The 26,589-nt window shown below is 37.4% G+C and overlaps 1 protein-coding gene across 2 annotated transcripts in view; it reads right to left on the minus strand.

The window, feature by feature from the left end:
* The window catches only part of cntln (centlein, centrosomal protein), a 164,139-nt gene that overhangs the window by 20,556 nt on the left and 116,994 nt on the right, over window positions 1-26,589 (minus strand). For both annotated transcript variants that reach the window (XM_065254834.2, XM_065254833.2), the window contains 8 exons: window positions 25,648-25,736; window positions 20,243-20,340; window positions 15,788-16,278; window positions 14,669-14,744; window positions 13,535-13,625; window positions 12,840-13,048; window positions 3,706-3,867; window positions 281-378 (listed from right to left, as the gene is read on the minus strand). In XM_065254834.2, coding sequence (XP_065110906.2) covers window positions 281-378; window positions 3,706-3,867; window positions 12,840-13,048; window positions 13,535-13,625; window positions 14,669-14,744; window positions 15,788-16,278; window positions 20,243-20,340; window positions 25,648-25,736 — 1,314 coding nt within the window. The remainder of the gene's footprint in view (window positions 1-280; window positions 379-3,705; window positions 3,868-12,839; window positions 13,049-13,534; window positions 13,626-14,668; window positions 14,745-15,787; window positions 16,279-20,242; window positions 20,341-25,647; window positions 25,737-26,589) is intronic.

A 26,589-nucleotide genomic window follows, 5' to 3' on the forward strand; every position in this document is an offset into this window, starting at 1 on the left:
ATGTTTAACAAAATCCAACATTTAAAAATTGTGAACAGTGTAGAAGTTAAAGCAAACACAGAGCTGCCACATGGTGGAATCATACACTACAAATGTGACCCACTACGAATGGAGAGGGAGAGGGAGAGAGGGAGGAGGAGAGGGAGGGAGAGAGAGAGAGAGAGAGAGAGAGAGAGAGAGAGAGAGAGAGAGAGAGAGAGAATTAACGTTGTAAAGAAGCGGGAATAGCTAAGACTAAGAAGGAAAGAGAGGCAGAAAGAAAGGGATAGAGAGCATTTACCTCTCATGCAGTTCCTTCACTGTCTGATCTCTTTCATCTAACTGTGCCCTCAGGCTCTTGTTAGCAGCACTGTGTTTGCTCATCTCGCTGCTGGTGCTCTGTGGAGACAAAGAGTCACACATTTATCCTATCATCTGATATTCCCATCATGCACAACTCCTTTTTGCATACAGAGCCATCAGGACTCTTAATGTGGATGCTACAATATGCGGATGCAATCTGTATATCTTTTTTAGATACATACAATACTGTGCATTATGATTTATATCGTAATTCTTAAAATTCTAATTTTATTGTCACACTGTATATTTAACATTTGTATATGTATTATTTACTACACTGTGTAGTGTATAAGCTTGGCAAGATGTAAAATGTAAAGACATTTTACTCTAATTTTAGCATGCAAGTAGCAAAAAAAAAGATTACAGTATTTAGTGCTGCATTTGTTCTACCTCTGTGAATGTGTGTCAAGGTAAAGAGGTTCACACAGTAAAAAAAGTCGTAATGACAGGTCAAGGTGGGAAGTGTGGTTTTTATGTGAATGATGGATATTTTTAAATGAATAAATATATTTAGATAACACACATTTCAAGCAAAACATTAGCCAAAAAGGGTTTGTTAGATTCTAAATTATGAATCTAAAAATATATATTTTTTTAATTAATATAAAATATTTCTAGATATTTTCTGGCTACATATCAGAGGAAAATACCCATAGTTAATGTAATGAACGACTGGTTTGATATTATGGTTTCTATTAAATACATAGACATAGTTTATAATAGTAAAATTATTTAAAGTCAGCATTAACCTGACTTTTTTATAATTACAAATATAACAAATCAGTATTTTGGAATTACACTCCTGATTGACAACTAGGAGGACCAATAGTCTTGATGATCCACCCGGAAAAAGAAAATCCTCCACAATACCTTAAATGATGTTGCTACAATTTCTCTATGCTTGTTACACTACTGTTCATTGTACTATTGCAAATTCCTTATGTAATATCCTGCTCTTATACAATTGTTTTCTTCTTTTTAAAGAATGAAAAGGCGTGTCTAGTTAAATATGACACTTGTTATTTATTACATATTTCGACTATTTTTGACAATTGACTATCTTTGTTTATTTGTCTTTTTTGTAAAGCTGCTTTGAACCACTAAAACACTGTAAAACATTTACAAATACATATTACCTGACTATTCATTTCACATAACTGAATCCAGACAATTTAAATTTGGTAAAGTTTGTAAATTGAATTTTACACTTGATAATAATTTGTTTAACATTATTTTTGTATCTAACTGTTTACCTGCATTATGCAATGGGTAAGGAAACCCATTTTGTGAGAAAATGAAAAAGCAAAAGACTTTACTCAAACACATATGAACATGTTAAACAGATGCAAAATAATTCATTGATACTGCACATAAACAAATGTTTTTAGTGTTGGATTTCTTTTTACCCTAGTATTAAAGAATCAGTGACAATGGTATGAAAATGGTATGGTATGTTTTTACATTGAAATAGGCTTTCTAAAGTTACTTTAGACCAGGGGTGCCCAAACTTTTTCGTACCAATAGTTCAAAAATAAAACCTGACTGAGGGCCGTGCGCCGAAAGTAAATGTTGCTGTTATATATATAAAGTTGCCCTGATTCTCCTAATTTATAATTTTCTAATATTTAAAAAATTAAATAAGCAAACATTACTCTGTTTTAGTGTTGTCACGATACCAAAATTATTGGTTCGATACCGATACTATGTCAATGGTTTCGATTCCGATACTTTTTCGATACTTTTTCTGAAAAGGGAGAAACACTCTCAAATCTCATTGCTGTGCTTTATATTAAAAACGGGACAACATTCTAATCATATAACACACTAATAAATGAACATATGAACAGCAGATATATTAAACATTTAAGCAAAATATTAAATATATCAAAATTTTAACAAATAAATTAGAGCAATGGCATTCAAGGTAAAAAAAAGAATAATTTTAGCAGCATTATCTTAGTTTTTCTCTAGTGAGCATTAGCATAGTAAAAAAAGATAAACAAGTACTTAAACAAATGCATTGCTTTTTGTTTGTTAATGTTAATACATTAACATTTATATGATAAACAGATTATAGTGTAAATGTGAAAATATACCTCACTGAACGACATGAGGGTTAATAAATGACGTGTTTTTGTGAACTTAAAGCACAACAGTATCTGGGTTCATTTACTTTTTACCACAGTAAAAGTATTTTCTTGTCAGCTAAAATGCTGTCTAATTTCCTAAGTCTGATAACTGTGAGGCGATTGTATTAACTTGGATCATTACAGGCAAAACGTGACAACACGCATATCAACAACAATTTGAGAAGTCTAGAATTAATACTTTGGGATCATTATCAATCTCTCGTCGGCGTGTCGGTCCTTCAGTGCTCTGCTAGCGCCGTTAGCACGCGGCTCTGTAGCAACGCATATTTGGCTTACTTCACTAGTGTCCTTCGGGTTCGCATGTTTATTTGACTCGCATCCGAAAAAACCTCCACACAGCAAAACTGCTTGGCTTTCTAGTACTGTTAAACCAGAGCGAACGAGATGAGGAGAGGAGGCGGAGCACTGTATTCACGTGCACTGTGTGTGCGGCGCCGTTTAAAAGAAAAAGAGAGAGCGAGAATGCGCAGCTGGTGTTTGCAGAGTTACATAAAAAAACAACTCGCAGCTCGTCTCGGAGTATCGATTCCGCGGGACACGAGTATTGGAATCGTTTTAAAATTTCAGTATCGATATGTATCGAAATATCGATAATTTTGACAACACTACTCTGTTTATGCATAACTAATGCAATTTTATTTTCAAAGGTAAGTGTTGTAAAAAAAGAAATAATTTTGACAATCATTTTTAAATTTCCATTTGTCTGTGTGCCACCTCTCCATTTTTAGCCTATAGTTCCCAAGTTTGTTGAGTTTCATGATGCATGCTATACACCTTTAAGTATCAATGTACATTAAAAAATTTATGCACTTTAATTCCTTGCATTTAATTTCTATTTATATTTTTGTAATGTACAAATAAAACAAAAAATTTAGCTTTTTAGAAAATGTTGATTTAGAAATATGAACATCTGCATCAGTGGCGTTTATCCTTTTTCCTTATCTCAAGTGGCATGATGGGCCAAATTAAAGGTAATTGCGGGCCAACTTTGGCCCATGGGCCCTAGTTTGGGCACCTCTGCTTTAGACCATATTAATTAAAAGAGAGCAAATTATGAATCCCATCTTAAAAAAAATGTTAAATAGGAAACTAGTAAAGAAAACACTTCCAAAACAATGCATTTCATACATCACCATCATAAGCTATGTCTATTCATAATCTTTTTGACTGATGCTAATTATCCCTAATGTAAATGTATTAAAATGTTGCAAACCTTCAGCCGGTGTGTAAGCTGTTTGACTTGAGCCTGCAGGTGCTCTGCGTCTACAGCTGTGGGGTTAACTGTCGTTTGCTGCCGTATTTGTCTCCACTGCTCCAGCTCCATCTGCAGAGATGCCTTCTGCTGCTCCAGACCAGCCAGCTCACATGCCTGCTTCTGCTCACCAACACCCAAACATTAATAAGCACATTTACAAGTCATTTACAACAGCTGTTTAATGAAGAGGCAGACGAAAATCAATTAAGTGTGCAAAATGACAAGGAAGCAAAAAGTTTGATTAAACAGTTTCCGGTGTTTTTTTGATTAATGAGCATTTTTCAGTCTCAGGACTGCATAACGGTGTGTGATTAAGGCTTTAAATCCGATTAAAGCCGTATGATAATAAGGAGGCAGATCATTCCTCAGTGTCTATGTTTGATTGTCAGTCTTAATAGAGCCATTGTCAGCTTTCCCCAATGCACTCTGGGAGTTTATCAGCACTGCTTCCAGCCGAAAGCTGAGCACCAGGGCTAATTGTGCTCTCACTCACTAACACGCACTGTTACTGCATAGAACTAAGTGAATAACACAAAGCTCTGTTTGGGGAATACAACCACACACAGAGTTTATAATAACACTCAGTGGCAATACTTTACCGTCTGCCAAAACATAATGATTTCTTCTACTACTAACTACTAAGCGCCCCTCTTACAATATGGCAAATCAGGGGAAATGACCACAAACATGCGGCCAAATGCATGTGCACACAGGCACGCAAATGCACGCACACAAACAGAATTTCTTGTGAAACACACCAATCATGTGGTGGGTGATATCTTGTTTGTGACCTTTTAACAGAGCATTTTTTATTGTAAGGTTCACACTCGTGAAAGACAGCCCGGCAGTACAGAACGAGACATTGATGGTTTTTCTGAATAACCCTGCTGCACTGTCATTAGGGTCATGTGGTTTTCCGTTTACATTCAGACACTTTCACTGGTCCTTTACTATAAACCAGATATTTAGATTTTGGGGACCCACAGCATTGCATTCTGGATGTCTTCATAACACCTCAAGACAGTAATAGAGAAATACTGCTACAGTTTAAACCACTGGATGTTTATTTTGATTTACACAAACAACGGCGTTTTTGCTGCCTTAATGGTCACATAACACACACTGTTTCTGTAAATCTCCAAAAAGTCTTTAGTCTTCAGCTGAGCCATTGGAAGCTCTCGATAACGTATAATTCACTACATGTTCGTGTTCTTTACATCATATGCACTTACGTGCAGACTGCAAACAAAACATCGACATTTGATGCAGTTTTACTTACCGCCTCCGACTCATGACTGGTTGTTTAATCACTGGGACTGCCCCATTTCAATAAAATCCACTGTTAAACAAACACACTTCCACAATTCCCCTGTTACCCTGGAAAAAACAAACTGGATCCACAGTTCCCATAATGCTGGGTTCTTTGGGAAGCAGAACAAGCTAAATTTCCCTTACAAACAATAACACACTTCTTTGGTGTTGATTTTGTGTCAGCTCTTGGTTGGTGTGTGCATGCACTATTCTGGGGGAAGTGTCCATATAAGGACTTCCACTGTACTTCCAGCACTTGCTATGTAACAGAATCAGTAGTTCCGAAACTTATTTGAACCCCAACGAAGTTCATTCGGCACATAACTACTCTGTTATACGTTCAAATGGTCTTTTAAAACTTTGCCTATATTTAGCCTGATAATCCAACTCTTTAACTCGTTATTAAGTCAGAATGCATGATATCAGTAGACCACCCTTTAAATTGACAATGCCTCTAATAAAATCTAAACATTATTCAAATTAAGTTGTAATTTTTTTGATTTATCTTATAATAGCACTTAAGAAGTAATAGCATAACTGCTGCGGTGCCTAGATACAAATTATAATTTTGTTGATAATTCAATATTTTTGTATTTATCATAATTTAACTAAATCCTCTTCATCCGTTACCATAACACTCTAAAAACAAATGGTGCTAAATAGCACTAAAAGTGGTTCACTAATCATAGGGGAACCATTTTAAGTGCTATATAGCATCTATGTAGCACCTGTGTAGAACCATATTGTGCTATAGTGGTGCTATATCACCCCCCCAGATGGTTCTTCATAGGTGCTTTACAGGTGCTATATAGCGCTAAAAATGGTTTCCCTATGATTATGAGCTTTTAGTGCTATTTAGCATTAATTTTTTAGGAGCGTTAATTCAACTATACCACAATCACCTTAGCACTTATTATTCTGCAAATCTTGTGATTATCTTGAATCTTGTAATACTTTTCATATAATATTATGCATTTAATAACCTTAATTGTTTTTGTTTTAATGTGTTACTAAAACACTGCAGTTAAAGACCATTTACTTTTGCTATTAAAAAGTTTTAAGGCAGCAGAAAAAGAATAAAGAGTTAAAGGGGTACATTTGGTTGAGCAGATTTGTAACGTCTATAGATCACTGATTTACGAATTGCTGTGGCCAGTCAGTCACTTTGGAGTTGTAAATTAAACTGTCAAGCTTGTTAGAATCAAGTCACACTTGTCTATCTCACTGAACTCGGAGGAGATGTGGGGAGGTTAGTTTGGCTTAGTGCTAACAGTCCCTGAAAGCCTCCCTGTCAGACAAGACTGCTGCAGGAGTCTAATCCTGAAGTAATCCAACTCTTCATAAATGAAGAACACGGAGAACACCTGCAAATTACGCAGATTACAGGCCCAGCCTGTGAAAAAGGCTGTCAAGCCCCTCCGCTGTGGTGACGGGAGAGGTTCTGCCACTCTTTTCTAATAATCCCACTGCAGTGTTTAATCTGAACACCTCAAAGGTGTGACAGCTATCTTCACAGGGAGGGCTGAGCCGAGAAGGTAAGTATCTTACCTGTCAAAGTACATCAAGCACAGTTACTCTTTCATCTTTAACGACAAGAGATCATCCTGGGGACAAATAGAGTATGTATGTCACCTACAATCATTTTACATCATAACACTAGCTTTCAGCAGGAGCACTTGTTGAACTGACAGAAAAAAAACATGGAGATCATTTCTTTAAGAAAGAAGGAAGTGAGAGAGAGAGCAGCTGGGTGCTCCACAGGGATGTGTACTCTGATTGACTGATGAAAGTGCCACTTTGCTGCAGAGCATGTGTTCCACTTAGAGAGAACAAGGAACACACACACATACCGACTCCAGCAGATGCATTATATCATGTGCTGCTAAAACACCCATCAATCGCAGTTCTAATACATGCAAGAAGAGAGAAAGGCATCCAACTCATCTAATATACATCAGAGGGTCTGAACAAAGATCCATTCTCTACCAATACTGCGTATGACATCTGTGTAATTGCTACAGAAGCTCTGCGACACTTCTGCTGTGGTACAGTATAACTACACTGCTGCTTTGTTTAATTGAACTTGGCCGTTTATCACAGGAGTCTTGTTTTTCCTGCCGAGTGAGAGAGAGAAAGAGAGAGAGAGCGAGAGAGAGAGAGAGAGAGAGAGAGAGAGAAGGAGAGAGACTTATTAAGATGAGCAAGACAAAGGATCAATACTGGACCACAAAGGGCACGGGGATCAATGTGAGCTGAGTATAGTGTGACACCTGACACGAAGACTAATATAGAAGAAACAGAGACTAACAAACTCTCATTCACTTTCATTCACACAGAAAAACGCACCAGATCTTGTAAATGAATAAAAGCAATGCACTTATTCTTTGAGTGGAACTTGGCCTTTAATTCAATTATTAGAATTAAAGAGCTTCATTCAATGCAAACATAAAGACACTCTTTCAATTTCCTGATCTTTAAAAAAAGAAGAAAAGTTTCATAAGCTACTGTAGTGTCTGATAACAGGGTGGGGTGAGTAGTATTTTAAATGGGCCACCCTTACTGTTTGTACAGGAAAATACAAAGAACAGCTTCTTGTAGCCCAGAGTCTCTCATATATTGCTTTAAACATTTGTTATTTATTTAGGTGAAAAAATTATTTTAAATCTATTCATTTATTCTACCGTCACCTCTATCTTCTTCCATCATACGATTTTTTAGAACATCTGCTGGTAGAGAAGCTTTTCACACAGAACCCCCATGCTGTGGAATAACACACTACAACAGTTCAACCTCAAATCAAAGATCAGAATACAGCTAGGTGAACTCATGCATATACACGAGCAAATTTACAATTTAAAGGTGCACAGCTGGATTGGATACGGGTGACAAAATGTGCTAAACCCCCACTAGCCTCTAGTTATTTGATGTTACAATTTGATGTTTTTTTTTACTCTGGTTGCCATAGTTGGCACTGCCTTATATACAGTAAGTAACTGGCTTTATTGCTAAGTACCTACAAACCTGTCTCTTAATTTATTTACTCTGCCTTTTGTAGTATACAGTATGTAAGCAATATCATATGAGAAGCTGTGCTGTATCGTGAAATAAGTCACGGCTGAAGCATTTATATAGTATTACAAATATTATACATTACAAATATTATTCAAAATATTATTAAAAATATATAACACATATATTTTATATCATAAATATAAAAACATATGGACAGATATTAAAGCAATTAATATGTATCAATGCCATTTTCATTAATTAAAATAACTGAAAACCTTCCTTTTTCCTGGAAAAAAATGGTCCCTGTCCAAATGTGAACAGAAACAGAATACTTCACATGTGTTAATGTTCCTAAGGGTGCTGTGCAGTGACACACAGAATCATTTACCACGAAGAATTGTAAATAAAACACAACTATTGACAGATCAAAATCAAGAACAGTTTTATAATAGACACTAGAGCCCATAAGCAGTGGAGCACAACCCACTAGAAACGATAACTACCTTAGAAATTCTCACAGATATTTTTTTTTCTTTATCCTTTACGCCATTCCAGGATCTATGGCTATATTTATGGCGTGAACCTGTTAATCCATACACAAATTAATCCACACAAGTTAATCCATAGACAGGTTAGGGGAGGGGCAATTTAGTATCTCCAATTCACCTAACTAGCATGTTTTTGGCCTGTGTGAGGAAATCGGAGTACCTGGAATAAACCCATGCTAACAAAGGGAAACAGCTAATTTTAGATGAACTACTATTATATGAAATGTTAAACAACTATATTCCTATTTATAAACATAAGATTGTAGACTATGCTTTTTAATGGCTCTATAGACCAGGGGTTCTCAAACTTTTTGGTGCCAGGGGCCTGACAGAGGAGGAACATTTCCAAGGACCCCTTTGTAATATAACAGTTATTAAGCATAAGCTTTTCATAATTTATTGAACTATTTTTACACTCTTAAAAATTAAAGGTGCTTCACAATGTCATTAAACTTTTTTGGCTGTATAGTTCCATAAAGAACCTTTAACATCCGAATAATGTTAGTTTAACAAAAAGGTAGAGCTGATTAATTTGTTAGAAGTTATATTGTATTACATAACCTGTCACAAACCTGATTTATTTGAACGTTCAGAGTCACAGGGTCCAATAACGTAAGGATAATAATTTTACTCTGCGGCCTTTAACTCTTTCCCTGACAGCATTAAAAATATATATTTTTTATTAATTTTACAAATTGTAATGCCTTCATTAATTTTTTCTTCTTTAAACATACAATATATTAAATGAAAAACAAAACAAAACAACATTTTATACTTCATTTGTTCTTTTTCTATCACCTCTCAAATATGGGTAGGTTTCTTCAAAAATACCACACTGAACAAAAAGCTAAAATAATTCCATTTTGGAAAAGCCTTTTGTTAAAGACCAGATGCAGAACAATAATCCAAACATACACAGAGTATTTACTGCTTTTGTATTCGTTGATGCTGCATTGTTTATAAGCTGGGTAACAGTGCCACCTACTGCAGAATAGCAGAAATATGGATTGCCGTAAATTTGTGTCTTTGGTGGGGAAGTGTTGTCTCTTAATTGAAGAGATAAATTTGTCAGTGGGAAAGGAAAGAGTTAATTTTCTGCAGTGTTAATAATCAACTTACTTTGATGCTCATTGTTTCTCCCCTACTGTTTTTAAAATAAGCGTTAAAATTATCTGCAATTTTATGTGCACACAATCTTAAGATTCTAACATGAAACACATTTGGTGCTTTATACAAATATAAGAGGATATTAAAACAAAAGATCATCACCCTAAATGCCTAAGCGTATGGGTGTCTATTGTGTTGGCTCGCTGCTCATTTCAAAATAATTTTTTTATGATTAATTGTGTCTTGCAGTCCCAATCCAGACCACGGACATGTTCATGAGGAATTGTCTGTTTCTTCATCATTCTAGAAAACTTTAGCAAGACTGTTTTGTCCTAACATAAAGGAAAACCATGATAAATTCTTTTTACTGTGCACATACAGTCTGCATTGTTTTGGTTGGAGTGGTCTTATGGTCAGGGATAAAGTCAAGAGTGTAATTACACACAGATACAAAAAAGTAAGTACAACTTCACAACACATACAAAATAGGTGCTTTGCATACATTACATTTTTAGTTAAAGACGCTTAAAGCTCCCATAACAAACACGGTTTCTGTTTGTCTCATGTCAATCTTGAGTACCTATAGAGTAGTACTGCATCCTTTATATCTGAGTAGAGTCTTTAGTTTTATCAGATTTATAAAAGACAGATCAGCTCTACCGATTGTTTCCAAAAAAAAAACAGACCCCCTCGATGCGTAATGCGGGAGAAGTCAGTCACGAGCAAGCGACACACACAAAACTAGGGCTGTGACGTTGCATCACGTTCCTCATTAAAAATACCTGTCCAAAATTGATTCTGAATAGGCTTTATGCCCAGCTGCACTACTTCCTGAACTTCAGCCAGCTCCTTGTTTCCTGTCTGCCATTTTTAAAATATGCATCTGCGCACGCACACACACGTGCACGCACATACAAAACAATTCAATGCATTTGTTTAGTGCTGCTGCAGAAGGCTACACGTGTCAAGCAGTGGTGCTCTCAGAGGTGCCTTTTTAAACGCATCGGTCCAGTGGAACGCGATCATATTTTAAACACAATCATATATTAAACACGTGGGACGTGTTGCTACAACTCATTGAAATGCATATCATAAACAGGATTAATACCTAGTGATCTGACTTCGGACAGAGCGCAGCTTTCTGCACGTCCTAGAGAGTGAAAGAGGCGCCAATATGCAGCAGGTCATATTTTAAACAAAAAGTTATGTTTGCCTCAGCTCGCATGAAACGCATTAAACTGAACAAATACATAAGGATTACTACTTTAGTTTATGTTTAGACTTCGGACAGACGCGAGAGCGCGTGCACGTGAGACAGAGAGAAGCGCAGCTGCTCATGATGCGGCGCGCTGGATTTAGTGCTAGGAGTCCAAGACGCGCACATTAAGTGCAGGTACGTGCAAGAAGGAATTCTCTTTTTACAAGCTCTCCGCGTAAAGTGAAGCCCACAAACCCTCATGCGAGGAAAAGCTTGCAATGTGAATGTTAATGTAAAACTATGATGATAATATTAATAACCATTCCAACTATCGTCATGACTATCGCCATGAAAGCCTGCCATTGGCGATGTGTCTGAAGATCGTCGATACACGATACTATCGTCTATCGGCACAACCCTAGTAGGAAGTCCTTATCAATCTAAAATCACTATGAGTTTGAGTTGTTTATAACGTGCATTTAAAAAAGCAACACTCGTCAAACACAATCATTCAAAAAAAATTTGTTATCATGAAAATATCTAAACAAACTGAAGAACAGTGGTATTAATATGCCTCTGGACATTTCCTGGAATAGCGTTTGTAATGGTTCTTCTTCTGTGGCACAAATGGCATTTCTGCATGAAAGCGCCCTCTGGCTTTTGGATGTGGTGGCATTTCACAGTAATTCATTAAAATTCATTCATTGAGAAAACGCACTTATGCGCCTATATACAAAAATACACTGACATTTGATGCAGTTTTACTTACTGCATGCGAGTCATGACCCGATTGGGACTGCCCAATTTCAACGAAATCAAGCATTAAACAAACACACACACATAACTCTGCTGCTACCCTGAATAAACAAACCATATCAATTGTTTCTAAAATGCCGTGTTCATTGGGAAGCTGAACAAGCATATATTTCCCTCACAAACAACAACAACACTACTTCAGTGACGCTGATAACGTTTCAGCTCTTAGTTGGTCTGTGTGCGCTATTCCGGGTAAAGTCCCCATATAAGGACTTCCACTGTATTGGGGAGCTCCATTAGGGAGGAGTGTGTTTGGCTTAGAAATACTCTGTCACACTTCCAACTGCTTTTTTGAACCTTTGTCAATGTTTAGCATAAAGAATCCAACTCCTTAACTCTGTTAATAAGTCAGAATTCATGAAATGCCGTTAGACTCTCACTTTAATATATAAAGTCTGTCTGGCGATTTTACCTGAGTTAATGTAAAGATATCATAGAAGCAATACGTTCACAGAAGCAATATACGTTCATAGATGCAATCTTTTCTATATTAGCGTCAAGGGGAGAAAAGGCACTGAACTCCCAAATTAACATGCAGTGTGTACACACATGCCCGCGCATGCACGCACGCACGCACGCACACACACACACACACACACTGGTCTGACTGTCATCACCTAATCAGTTGAGAGGATCAAATTTAGACACACCAGCACTAGCCAATTAAAGAGAGTGATCACACCACAGGGCAGTAGGGGGCAGTGTGCAGGGCACTAGACATGCTGCCCTTTCACCACTCTATCAATACTGCAAGATCCTGAGTCAAACAAACATGTATGCGAATGTGCAAACACCCCCCCACACACAGCAGCAGCATTTTGGAGATGGACAGAAAGAGAGAGAGAGATAGGGTGATCTGGTCACTAGGGCGTTCATTTTGACTCTTAATCAAGTCTCAGACGGGCTTGGTATTTCCAACCATGCAACAGCACAGTCTGCAGGGGCTAATATATAGCACGGTGTGTGTGCATGTGGAAATAAAATGACATGTATTGGTCTCATGAGTCTACACATGTATGACAAGTGGTGACAGGTTATTTATCGAATTTCAGAGCTGAATAAGGTGTAAGCAAAGTTGTGCGCTGGTTTGTGTGCAGTACCTTTGAAAGCTGCTTGCTTGCGTTGAGTTGCTGGAGAAGTGAGTCTAGTTGCATTTGTGCTTGTCTGCGGTTCTGCTCTGTTGTGAGCTGCTGCGCTGCTCTTTTATCGGCCTGTAGCGCTACAACTTGCTGCTGGAGAGACAGAAGTCGTTGTCGCCAAACAGCAGAGGGCTGTTTTCTACTATTCCTCGCAATTTGCCGGGAGACACCTGAATGTGAAGGAGAGTACATGCTTAATACTACAGTCAGTCTTTTCTAGATGTTGGTGGAAACATTGAAAAGCTATTACTTTATTTTACTGAGTTTTTTGGACTGCAAGTTTTAAACTAATTTACAAAAAATAAATACAACCAAAAATCCATGCACCAAATGCCTGAGTGCAGGCTTCAAGTTGTTTTGATTTTAAAGCATTTTCCCTATACAGGTTTGGTGAATTCAAGGTCATTCTTAACATGACCTCTGAGCAAGAGCAAACAATCACTCAAAGTCAAAGGTGAACAGATTTTTAATTCAAGTATGATCTGCACCGTTGTGTTTTTCTTTGGCAAACTTTCCAAAGCATATCGTACTTTTATTGTAATTGAGTTTTAAATGAACAAATATTGTTTTATGTATTTATGAAAATGTAGTCATGTAGACTAAAAAGACAACTGTCCACCTCTGCTTAAAGAACTAACTGGTCAGTGGTAGGTTACCTTGGAATTTAAATTTTCTGGTTTGAGACTGGGCCGAACTTAAATCCTTTACAGGCCTGTCTGTGGGGTGCATCAATACGTACCTACTGACCTGGGGAGAGATGTGGAAACACAACACATGACACAATAAGTTGAGGTAATAGTTTAACATAACATAACGTGGCGGCTGGCGGTAAAGTGACAGAGGAAGCGTTTGTAGTCACATCAAAGAGGCTTCGGCTTTTCCCCTGGTTTGTATCGAACGCTATTTAAAAAGGTTTTGATCAGTCTCTCTCGTCATGGGTTTGATCATGGATTTATCTAGAAGCTCTTTAGTGTGACACGGGCGGCGCAGCACTCTGCTCCACTGTCATGCCGATGTGAACCGGCATAGATGACGAGTACACAGAGGCATTCAGGCAGGATCTGAGAGAGGGCTGACAGCTGTGGAGCTGAGAGGAAGAGAAAAGAGGAGAACATATAAAGCTTCCCTCTTCTCTGAGGGAATGTGGAAAGCCAACAGATCCCTGAGAGACTGTCGAGAAGAGATCACACTTCATGGGAACAGACACCAGTGATACACATCTCGTAATCATCGCAACTGTTTACAGTCAGGAGAAAAATATTTTTTCTTTGCAAATGGAAAGAGGCAATTTCAAGGTAAAATGTTTATTTTTTTCAACATTCAAAAGCTCTTCTATTTCAGCTTGCTGTAATTGCAGAGACAAATATAAGTAATTAATGCATAGGTTCATTCCCTGGAAACGTGTAAACACTGAGGCTTTATCAAAACATTGCTTTGTTTGTTTCAGGGTCCTGGCCAGCCTGAGATAGCAACAATGGCTTAACCAATAGCATACATTTGGAGGCGGGATGATCTGTTCATTCGATTAATAGAAGATGGGTGGGGAGTTTGGGAAAGTTTTCGCAATTCTGTTTGATGGAGCCAATGGTGCAGAAATTAAACTTTTAAAATGTGTTCAGACAAAATATAAAAACTTATTCACTGTCTGCTCTCAGAAATTACCATTGTAAAAGAGTGTGAATAACTGCAGATTTTTTTCTGTTCTGCAAAAATCGAACTGCACTTGAATTATATGTACAGGAAACAAATAAATGTTAGGACTTCCATAATAAAATTTTTGTGGAACAAACCTTAGTTTTCCGGGGTACCTGACTGGTCCGTGCAGTGTATCGACTCTCCAAGCTGTCAGAGAACTCTTCATATTCACTGTGGACATAAAAAAGCACCTACTGTGTGACATGCCATAGCTTCAATATGAAAAACAGGTGATTAGCAGAAAACAAAACAACCTGGAAAAAGTGTACAACATCATGCAAACCTTTATATTACATTATCAGTTGCAATCAGAATGCCCCACATTTGTGGTATGTTTCTCAGACTGCGAACTGCCAAACTGCCAAGACATACAGTATTCCTGCAATTCTAAACGCCGCACCGTGTCACTGAATAGCCTCTAAGAGACAGATTTGGAAATGTTCCATCATGCTGTTCTGTTGAAGCAGTGGTGCATCTGGGTGAAATAAATCTGTGAACGGTATCATTGAAAATCATCAAACCATCCATCATGCCACTAACCCTGATGCAGAAGCCAGCATAAAACTTTCATGAAATAATTACTAAAGATGTTGCTTGATTTGGGGGATGTTTAACAGCTTGTAGACATCTGGTAGTGAGCAGGACAGAGTCATTCAAAATTTATCCTGTTAAATTACAGCGAGTACAGGAAGAGGGGTAGAGAAAAGAGACGATGGGATCGTAGTGAAATAGGAGTGTCACAGGAAAACTGAATTGATTGGCCAAGGTTTGCCTGGGACGACTTCTCTGCCAGGGATGAATATGCAGAGAAAGCACAAATTAAATTAACCTGCCAAACTGTCAATTTCAGGGCTCATGACAGTGGGAAAATGGCACTGGGCAGAAAGTGAGGGGCTGTGGGTGGGTTCAGGTGCATCCTGGCGTTGGTCCAACTCTGCTGCTCAAAGGGAGCTAATTCTACATGCAAATTTCAGTCAATAAGCTCCTAGCAAGACATCCCAGGGTAATTCAAAGATCTGACATTTTTTTTCTCTTTTCTGCCCCCCTTCCGCCTTTTTCTCTTCTGAATACCAACTAGACAGGAGCTGAAATTCAATCACCCGATTGCTTGTGTTTTTGCATATGCGTGCTGTCCCTACCGTCAGAAAGATAATGAGCGTGTGAGAGATGGAGAGCAAAAAAGAGACAAGGATGGTGAAAGGTGGGGGAAGTACCTGTCTGCACTCATGTCCTCCCAATCGTCCTTGGCGGGACTGTCCATCCTGTTATGTTTGAATTGTGTGTGTGTTCTGCTGGAGGCATTAAGCCAGGCTGTTCTAGATCGGAACCTGTTGTTAGTGAGAGTGAAGGCCTTAGCCTTTTGTAGAGCTGACGACCGATGGAAATCTCTCTCTGCTCGAAGGACTCCCAGTTCCTGTCGAAGTTTCAGGAGCCTGCTTTTGGCCTGGTTTGCAGCTTTGACAGCATTTTCTGCCTCTCTCTTGAAGCTCTGAAGCTGCACGAGCCTGTCCCGCTCAGCTCTAGCTTGTAAGTCGCCTGCCTCCTTTTGGGCAACCACATGTTGTTGGAGAAGCTGAACTTTGGCGTGCAGATCATCCCTCTCTCCAGCCAGGCCTCTGTTCATTTCCTGTAGCGCTTTGTTGTCTTCTCGCAACTGCACGATCTCACTCTCCAAAGAAACCATCTGACTCTGTAACCGCTTTATCTGTTGAAGTAAGCGGACACACTTATGCATCAAACGATCACATTATCTTTTATTTTTAGGCTTAAACCCTCTTTAGCCTCTATGGAGAGGGTTTGTGTTAAGGCAGGCAAGCAAGCAGTCTATGATTCCCCCCAAATTTGTTACTCATGGCTAAACATAAAAGAGGGCCATTTAGGCAGCTTGTCAAATCCTGGTGGAGGGTGTGAAACAGAGGAGGGGATGCCCCCATATACCCCCAGGCAAATCACTGCCTTTTATTTAGCACTCTTTCAGCCTTACTGCCATGGCACACCACCTTTCAAACAACATTAGGCCCCTTTATGGGTGGCTGACAACGACTCAACCCCCCCTCCGGCCACTCCATCAAAAATAATTTCATTTATAATGCATTTGCAAGAGCACATAAACAGCGGTCTGCCCCTGTGGGTTATTAAGTTTAACATGGTGCTTGTCATTCAGTAATAAAGGCGATGACAGCCCCCATTACATGACCATATGGCAGCTGCTGGCAGAGCTTACAATGCCATCATCTGCTCCGAATTATTCTACAAACCATTTCATTCCTCTGCTCAGAATGTTCCCTCAGTTCTCGCTAGCAAACAGCAACATAAATGTTGCTTCAGGGAAAGTGAAATGCTTCTGAAGAGATGGTAGGCCTGATCTGCTCAGGCTAAATACTAATGACAAATGATTTACTGGTGTTAAATGAGTGAAGGGTTGAGCTATTTAGTATGTGTCAAATACTGCCAGTGTCAGCAAAGGCAAACAGAGCAATTTAGTTGTTTTCAATGCCTTGTTTCCACCAACGGGACAGTATAGTACAGTACAGTTCGGGACGGTTAACCCTTACTTGACAGGTGTGGTGTATGCCAGCCGGAAAGTAGCAATCAACGTCATTCTCTCATGAAGGAAATAGCAACACATTAAACAATGACATATTGCAGATCTCGTTCCTGCTGCATGTGATAAAAAGCTACAGATTCGTTTTTGGATAAGCATTGTACAACCAAGATAAACTTGTGATTATATTTTAATTCTAAAGAAATAGTAATAATGCAATACGACAAAGAGATAAGGTCCTTACCTTTTATTTGTGTTGTGGAAACATGATGGTAAATAAAAGTATTAATGCACTTTATATTAGTAGTTCATAATGCATTTATTTATTTGAACTCAAAATCAACACAAAATAACACATAATGTGTTAAAATAACACATATAATGTGTTCAATAGGATAACACAAAACAATGTGTTAAAATTAACAAATCCTTTCTTAGGGTGTAAGCAGATCGACTGGAAGAAATCCGACAAGATATTGTACACAGATGAACACAACTTTTATGAATTTTGAAGTCTAAATCTTTTTCTAGTAAACGCATCCCTGCGGCACTCTATTGTGCTTATACACTTACAAAAGGATCCTGAAAAAGTGTTTTGGAATGATTTGCTATTTTGGTACCATAAACAATGGAGACAAACAAAATTGCGTACTGTACTGTAACATACCAGCTAAGTGTAAACGAGGCATACAGTGTCGTAAAGGGTCATAAAGCACCACAACACATTTTTGGAGATGGGAAATATGTGTTGTAGTGTTGTAGTCAAGACCCCCTAAACCGAGACCAAGTCATGACCAAGACCAAGACAGGCCGAGACCGAGACAAGACCAAGACTTTAAAGGGTCGAGACCGAGTCAAGAACAAGACCAAGAAAGCCAGAGACCAAGTCAAGACCAAGACCATTGCAAATCACTGCATTAAAACACTTACGATAAAATGTGGAATATGCATATGATTAGGCACTTCTTGTCTGTGTGTGTGCGTGCGTGTGTGTATGTGTGTGTGTGTGTGTGCCATCAGAGAAGTTAATAAAATAAACAAAGACATGGCAGATATGTGGGAATTTATCTTTGTCTATAAGCAAATAAATGTGAACAAACACTAAAGAGCTTGAATCAACTTAACCATTTAATCTGAACTGTCTTGCCATGGCTTGCCATCCACTTAACACAATGCAGGTGTTTTTAGTAATAAATAAGTCATTGGGAGAAACTTAAACAATGCTTAAACAATGCCAACATCATATGCCAAACCTGAATAACCCGCATAAAATTAATAAAAAAATAAATTTGTGCAAAAAATGATTTTCAAGACAAAATTTTAAAATATCTAAAAATTCTTAAATTAAGATGCTTTCTCTTGATGAGCAAAACTACCCAAGAAGATAAGTCTAGTTTTTAGACCAAAAATATCAAGTGATTTTGTGAATAAAACAAGCAAAAAAAATCTGCCAATGGGGTAAGAAAAAAAATGTTGAACCTATTTCTTAAACACTAAATTCAAGAAAAATTAAATTTGCTTACCCCATTGGCAGATTTTTTTGCTTGTTTTATGCACAATTTGATATTTTTGCTCTAAAAACTAGACTTATTTTCTTTGGGTCGTTTTGTTCATCAAGAAAAAGCATCTTAATTTAAGAATTTTTAGATATTTTTACTGAAAACAAGTCAAAAATACTAAGATTTTTTTTCTTGAAAATCATTTTTTTGCAGTGTGCCATCAGTTGTTGTCTTGACCTGTCTTGAAATAAAATTCCGAGTCCTCTTTGTCTGAGACAATTCCAAGACGAGACCAAGACCTTTAAAAAGTGGTCTTGAGACCGGTCTCGAAAACTACAACACTAATGTGTTGCACATCACAAAACAGGAATAGCTGTCACAAATTATATTACAAAGTTGAAAGTTATTTTTGCTCATTTTTTTCAATGGCTGCTGAAAGCTTTTTAAGTTATTGTATATCGAGGAGTATTTGTGAGCATTGTAAGATTATTCATAAGAAAAGACTTGTCTAATCCAATCATTGCGCTGTGATTTGCACAAGAAATTACAGCATTTACTGTATGCATGCAAAGTATCATTTGCGTCATTACTCGTTGTTAAGTCATGACTTGTGCATTTGTTTGGGGCAACAACTTTTTTTTATTTTCCCAACAACGCGACCAGAGCTGAAGTTTGGGTCTGGTCAAGCACACGCGGAAAATATGCGTGTAAGGAGCATTTTTAACAGGGCAATTTTGTGAAATAGCGACGAGTACAATCAGTTCCGTCACGATTACTTTGAGGGGATGGTCTATGAAGGAGTCCCTCTGCTTTCATTTAAACATGAGCCGGAGAAATTACCAATTTAAATGACGCGCACTAATATTAGGTCTTAGTCCACTGCTTGTGTTGTAAGTAAACATGCTTTACAATGTTATGTACATGTATATGTCTGGGCTTTCTCTGATATTTCAGCAAATAAAGATTGAACACTCTGGGTTTGATTTTAGGTCCGAGGTAAATCATTGTGCCTGGTACATCATATTAGATCAATAGGCAGAGAGTAGGCGTTCTTTTGTGGGTGTTGAAACACATTCGACCACTCTTGGATTCGCTGTCCTTCTCACCTATGTGTGTGTGTGTGTGTGTGTGTGTGTGTGTGTGTGTGTGTTTTCACTGTCAATGTGCAAATTAGCAGTATTTATTCACTTAATGGAACTCCCCTGCAATCTCTATCTTTTCTCCACAAGTTACCCCAGTTAATAACCCCCCTTTAAGAAAAGTTTTTCAAATCGGAGATGTGAAAAGACACTGCTGAAACAGGGGTTTCATGACACTTTAAGAGTCCTAAGCTGTTTATAGTCCTGGTGGTAAAAGGTTTAAACTAGCAGCTCACACTAAAGCAGAACCAGTGATTCTTGCCCTATAAAATATGTTATTGAAGGTTATATACAAGGTTTGGAAAAATCAAATAGCCATAATTTTAATTTCCATTAGAATATTTTGTAAATGAGGTAGTTTTAGTGATAATAATAAAAAATATGGCTCTACATATGGTATTAGCTTTTTATAAGGTTTATAAAAGGATTAACATTTCCTAAACATGTAGGCTACACAGTACATAACGTGTAGTCAATAGTTGCTACCTTTTTAAAAGTCTGTTCCACTCTTTGGGCAGCCTTAATGGGGGTGCTGCTTCTTCTGACCTCCTCCTCCTCCTCCTGCACATCCTCAAACAGGAGATCTGAAAAAGAAACAAAAGCTAATACGGTCACCTGACAGCTTTCCCTACTCAAATCAATTACCATTAATGAAACATAATTTCTTTCCAGAGAACAATTCATCTGCTTGAGCTCCTCAAAGTGGCCTGTAATGGATAGAATTAAAAAAGGGACTTACAAAGCCCTTTGCTCTAAAGCAGTCTTTCAGGTTTTCAAGAGTAATAGAAATTAATTTGAGGTACATTTTTGAAGTATGATGGTTTGTGTTTTAATTTCATGACAGGAACTTTGTTGCTTTGCTTGTTTAAAGAAGGGAAAATAAACACATTTGGAGGTCAGAACTTCCTGTAGCCACAGGTTGATAAAAGTTTTATGGTGAATGCGGATGCTCATTTGTCGAATGAAAATGTTGTGAAATATTTAGAATCTGTATTTTTTTCTGCGATGACCTTTGGACAGACAAGCAGTGCCGAAATTCTAACTGAACTGTCTTTCTAGGCAGTCTCATGCACACACAAATAAAAACAACATATGTGTGCTCACCTACTTTATCTGCCAGACCACACACCTGTCTCACTCAAACCCTTAACAATCTACCCTCAGTCCCAAATCTTATAGGTGAATGCACATATACACAAATAAAACATGCTTTCTCCATCACAGCTGAGAATTTTTTTTCTTAAACATTTCTTTTGTCAGCTTAAAATCTGATACTTTCTGGCCTTCTCTCACTGGGTCACTTGACTTACTAAGGTGGTGTTTACATTAGAGCATTTGCGTTTTAAAATGTTTTTAAAATTTAAAATGGCATTTTAATATGAGAACGATCCTCGTCTATGGGATTTCAGAAACGATCTTTGTCCACACTATTACATGAGCATAAGCATATGAAACATGACCATTCATGCACACTGGGCATACGCATAAAGTGAAAAAGAACGTATAACTCTAATAATAGCTCAACTTTTGTGCATGTATGCACCTAGGGGTGTGCTATATTAGCAAAAATTCTAATATGGATCATACCTTTTGCAGATAACAATAACAGATAATATTTTGGATCCTTCAAAAATGTGTTTGTGAAAGTCTTATTTTGTTCTAGATCTCTCCTACAACATATTAAGGGAAAGGCAAAATTCCATCAAACATACAAAATGGCTTATTGCTTTAATGTAAAAAGTTCCTCTTTAGTCATTTCACGCTGTTATGTTTATAATAGTTCATTGTTCATACTTGTGATCTTATAGTTCATTTGAAAATATTCTTACAAACTGACTGTATTCATTCAAAAAACATCAAGTAACTTCCCTTTACATATCTCTGTTTTATGTGCGTGTGTTCCCTCACATGCGTTCTCCGCTGGTGAAACAGACATGACAAAAAGTGTGGCCAGCTATAATAAAAGTGTGTAGGCAGGGCCGTTAAAACGACAACAACGATTTTATCGTAAACGATAATACTGCATGTTTTGGCATTTCTCAAGGCTGCGAAAGAGATGCACAATGTTTGCACGGTGTCCTTTCAATGTTCTTATTTATTTATATTTACAAAACTTAACAACAAAACATCGATTAAGAAACAAATTAACAAAACATCATTTTAAAGCAGCGAACAAAACTTAATAAATGGTCAAAAACTATGTCTCACCCACTCCATTTCTACGTGAATAAAAACTGATATAGCGTTTATAGTGATTGTTCTATGTTTACTATTTTGGGCAAAACATCAGTTGCAAACCTCCATTTAACTGAATAACTTAAATTTAACTTGAAAATGATGCGTGTTAAAGCCAGCTGTTTCTTTACATAAGATTCGTTTGTCTACACTGCAGCGCCATCCCGGAGTTCTCAAACTAAAACATGGTCTGCAGCGTTTATGAACGACTCCATTTATGAGGGTTGAAAACGTCTGGATGGAAGGCGTAAACGTAGCAAAAGTAATGCGTTTTAAAACGTACATGTAAATGTGGCCTATACGTGAAAGTCAGAGCATTCTGCATTACTGTAGCTTTACTGCCAGTCAAGAAGCACTTAAGTTATGATTTTATATGTGTATATAAAAGAAAAACGCTTCAAAAATGGCCCAATGTTCCAGATCTGTATGTCTCGACATTTTATCAATGGTGTTCTGTCTTGATTAGGTCACATGGTTGATATTCATCTCCTGTATCAGAAGGTCTGAAGTTCACATACTTCTTAATTAATCTCATCTCATTTATAAAACCCATTCATAACATTACTAACAAACTAAAACACAATACTTGTCCTTAACCTTACAGATTGCTCAATCACAATTAATTGTGTTTAAAATACCATGTATTCTATAAATCTCAAATTGTTTCTGTTTTATAAACTATTTCGTGTTTCCTTATTTTTCCGGTTTCTTTTTCGTTTGGCTCTCTTGTTTGTTCTAAAGTTTGTTATATTTTGTAAAGCTGCTTTGTACCAAAACAACAGCACGACGGGACATTAAATTAAAGGAGGATACTTTTTTGAAAAATGTTTGAGGAAATATACTATGTTCTATGACGTTCAGCTAATCGGACACTATGCTAAAAGTTGAGTAGACTTGGCTGAGTTTAACACAATTGACCATATACAGTATAAGAGATTTTGAAGCTGACGTCATGCACTTTGCATGCTGGGACGAAGTGGCCATGTTTAAATGCCTGCACTAGCCGCTAGATTTTGTAGATGCCTGTCCTATGTTTTTATTTGGGTAAAGTGTTCATTTTTTGATAATTAATTAATTATATGCCTAAGGTAAAGAAAATAAAGTTCGCTGCTGGGACAAACCGAATGCTAGTGCCAAACAACAGTACAGTCGTATGCAAAAGTTTGGGAACCCCCTTAAAATTTCATGATTTTCATTTATAAATATTTGGGTGTTTGGATCAGCAGTTTCATTTTGATCTAGCAAATAACTGAAGGACACAGCAATATTTCAGTAGTGAAATGACATTTACTGGATTAACAGAAAATGTGCAATATGCATCAAAACGAAATTAGACAGGTGCATACATTTGGCCACCCTTGTCATATTGTTGATTTGAATAACTGTAACTATAGCACTGATTAATTGGAACACACAATTGGTTTGGTGAGCTTACTAAGCCTTGAACTTTATATACATGGTGCATCCAATCATGAGAAAAGGTAGTTAAGGTGGCCAATTGCAAGTTGTTGTTCTCTGTGACTCTCCTCTGAAGTTTGGCAACATGGAGGCCTCACAACAACTCTAAAATAACCTGAAAACAAAGATTGTTCAACATTATGGTTTAGGGGAAGGCTACAAAAAGTTATCGCAGACATATAAGCTGTCAGTGTTCACTGTGAGGAACATAGTGAGGAAATGGAAGACCACAGGCACAGTTCTTGTTAAGGCCAGAAGTGACAGGCCACATAAAATATTGGAGAAGCAAAGCTGAAGGATGGTAAGAACGGTCAAAAACAGCCCAGAGACCACAAAATGGTGTCACTGTGCATCGTTCAACAATTCAGCACACTTTGATGCAAAAGAAGCCTTTTCTGCACAAACACCACAAACGAAGTCGCTTGAGGTATGCAAACGCACATTTGGACAAGCTATAAGGTGCTGTGGACTGATGAAACAAAGATTAAGTTATTTGGTCATAAAAAGGGCGTTATGCATGTTGGCAAAAGAACACAGCTTCAAGGAAAACACTTGCTACCCACACGCCGGGGCTGGATATTTCAACAAGACAACGACCCAAAAACACTGCTTAAAATCTACTCTGGCATTTATGCAGAGGAACAATTACATTGTAATATTTCCAGGAATGGCCATCCCAGTCCCCAGACCTAAATATATTTGTATTATACCTAAACATTATACCTAAACATCTCTGGGGTGATTTGAAGCAGGCTGTCCATGCTCGACAACCATCAAATCTAACTAAACTGGAGATGTTTTGTAAGGAGCAATGGTCCAAAATACATTCATCCAGAATCCAGACACTCATTACAGGTTATACGAAGTGTCTAGAGGCAATTATATCATTTTGATGCATATTGCACATTTTCTGTTAATCCAATAAACCTCATTTCACTACTGAAATATTACTGTGTCCTTCAGTTATTTGATAGATCAAAATGGAATTGCTGATCCAAACACCCAAATATTTAAAAATGACGAAACATGGAAATTGTCAGAGGTGCCCAAACTTTTGCAAACCACTGTATATTGTTGAATCAAAGAATATTAGCAACATATCCACAAGTTGCTTCTGTGTCACCTGACAGTTGCATCTCTGTCATCTAACAGCTGCTTCGGTGCATCTGACAAGAATGAATGACAGACTCCGAAACACGACTTAAAAAGGCGGCATAAAGTTGCTTTACACAAAATTGATATTAAATTTAGAGCATAAAGTTACCTTTGTAAGCACAACTTTTACAGTTTATCTTGCACCCAGTAAATGCAAAATAGTTTGCAGCATCATCCAGAGTATGCCCCTAGCCCAAAGTTGAGATCATTCACACTGTCTTGGTATGCCAGTAGAGGCAGTATGTTAGAGTCTGTAATCCACTCTTGTGCTGCCAACTCACATGACTCAGTGTAGCTAACAGTCTTTCATTGGTCCAAATAACATTGTTTGGCCTTAGCATACAGTTTGTCCCAGTAGAGCTCACTTTTACTTTTCTTTATCTTCCACATATAATTCATTTCCACCAATTCCTTTTCCACAAACAAAACACTGAACAGGCGGCTACCAAAACAACAACAGTAGCAGAGCGCATCCTCATGCACCGTAAAAATACTTTGCTGCCTTAAATTATTTTGTTGAATCAACTCGGATTTACAAGTCATTTCAACTTACTATTATTTATCTTGACTAGAGATGAGTTCTTATAACTACAGGTGAGTTGTTATAAATTGTAAAATTTAGTTGACTTTCTCAACTGTATTTTATGTTTTGACAACTCATCTCTGTTGACATGACTTGTAAATCTCAGTTGATTTAACAAAATCTTTTAAGGCAGCAAAGTATTTTTTACTGTGTGGCCTCGCCACCACAGCATGCAACGTGGCATCATGTCGCTTCACATTCTCTATACTTAAATCTATTCCACATTGTTTAATCTGCCCTTTCACAAAAATCACAACAGAAAATGCTAAAGAAAATTTACAGAATGTAGGCCTAAGAAATTATTAATGTTCATGGGCTGGAAGAAATCAACTATATTCTCAATGGAAACAACACAAACACACATCAGGTATATATTCTATTCAGTTCCAGGCACAAAGCATTATTGTATTTGCATTGATGCCTGTAATATATGTGTAGGGAAGGACAACGTGTTTGATACCTTGTTTATCTTCTTGTAGGTTCTGCTCTGTAACCCTGTTCAGGGCTGCCCGCACACACAGAATGTTCAGCTCCTCTTCCAGGTTAGCTCTGAAAAGAAAGTCATCAGAAAGACCTAAACAAAGGCTTGAAAAGCAACCATTTACATGTTAATAAATTAATTTGGTTGTATCAAATCAATCTGTTGCTGTAACTAAGGTAACTAAATTGGTAGGGATTGCATTAGCAATACAAAAGCTATGGGTTTGATCTACATGGAACGTGATGAAAAATGTATACTTTGAATGCACTATAAGTTGCTTTGGATAGAAGGATCTGCTAAATGCATAAATGTAAATGTAAGCATGCACATCTAGAAATTCAGAATTTCATGAAGGAATGACTTTAAGGTATAGATTTTAGGTGCAAAAAATGTCTATTAACCGATAACCTGGAAACATTACCTTTAATAGCCATTTTGAAAAACCTGGTCTGGTTTAAGCACGTCGTTTAAACTACATTGCATTTACATGGATTATGGATTTTTCAGAAGCTTTTATCCAAAGCAACTTGCAGTGCATTACAAAATACTGTATACATTTTGATTAGTGTGGGTTCAAACCCATTAACTTTTGTGCAATGCTCTACCACCAACTATACAGAGGCACAATATTAGCAAATGGATAAGTAATATTATCCACACTGAAATATCTCTAATCCCAAATAAATTCTCCTAAAATATATCCTACAAGTGGCAGAATTTAAAAAACTTCAATTAATTAACAACTGAAGGGCATGTTTATTTGCTGGCAATTAAACCTGATAATGGGGCAACCCAGTGTTATCGTAGCTGACTATGACTTTGACGTTGTTTCTGTGAATGTGTTTAGTCATTCTATTCATTTCTATTCCAGGCTCTGAATGCTGTAAGTTTCTGTCAAAGTGTGTTAAGCCACTGCTTTGA

This window comes from Paramisgurnus dabryanus, chromosome 4, assembly GCF_030506205.2.
Source record: "Paramisgurnus dabryanus chromosome 4, PD_genome_1.1, whole genome shotgun sequence".
NCBI classification, from domain to species: domain Eukaryota; kingdom Metazoa; phylum Chordata; class Actinopteri; order Cypriniformes; family Cobitidae; genus Paramisgurnus; species Paramisgurnus dabryanus.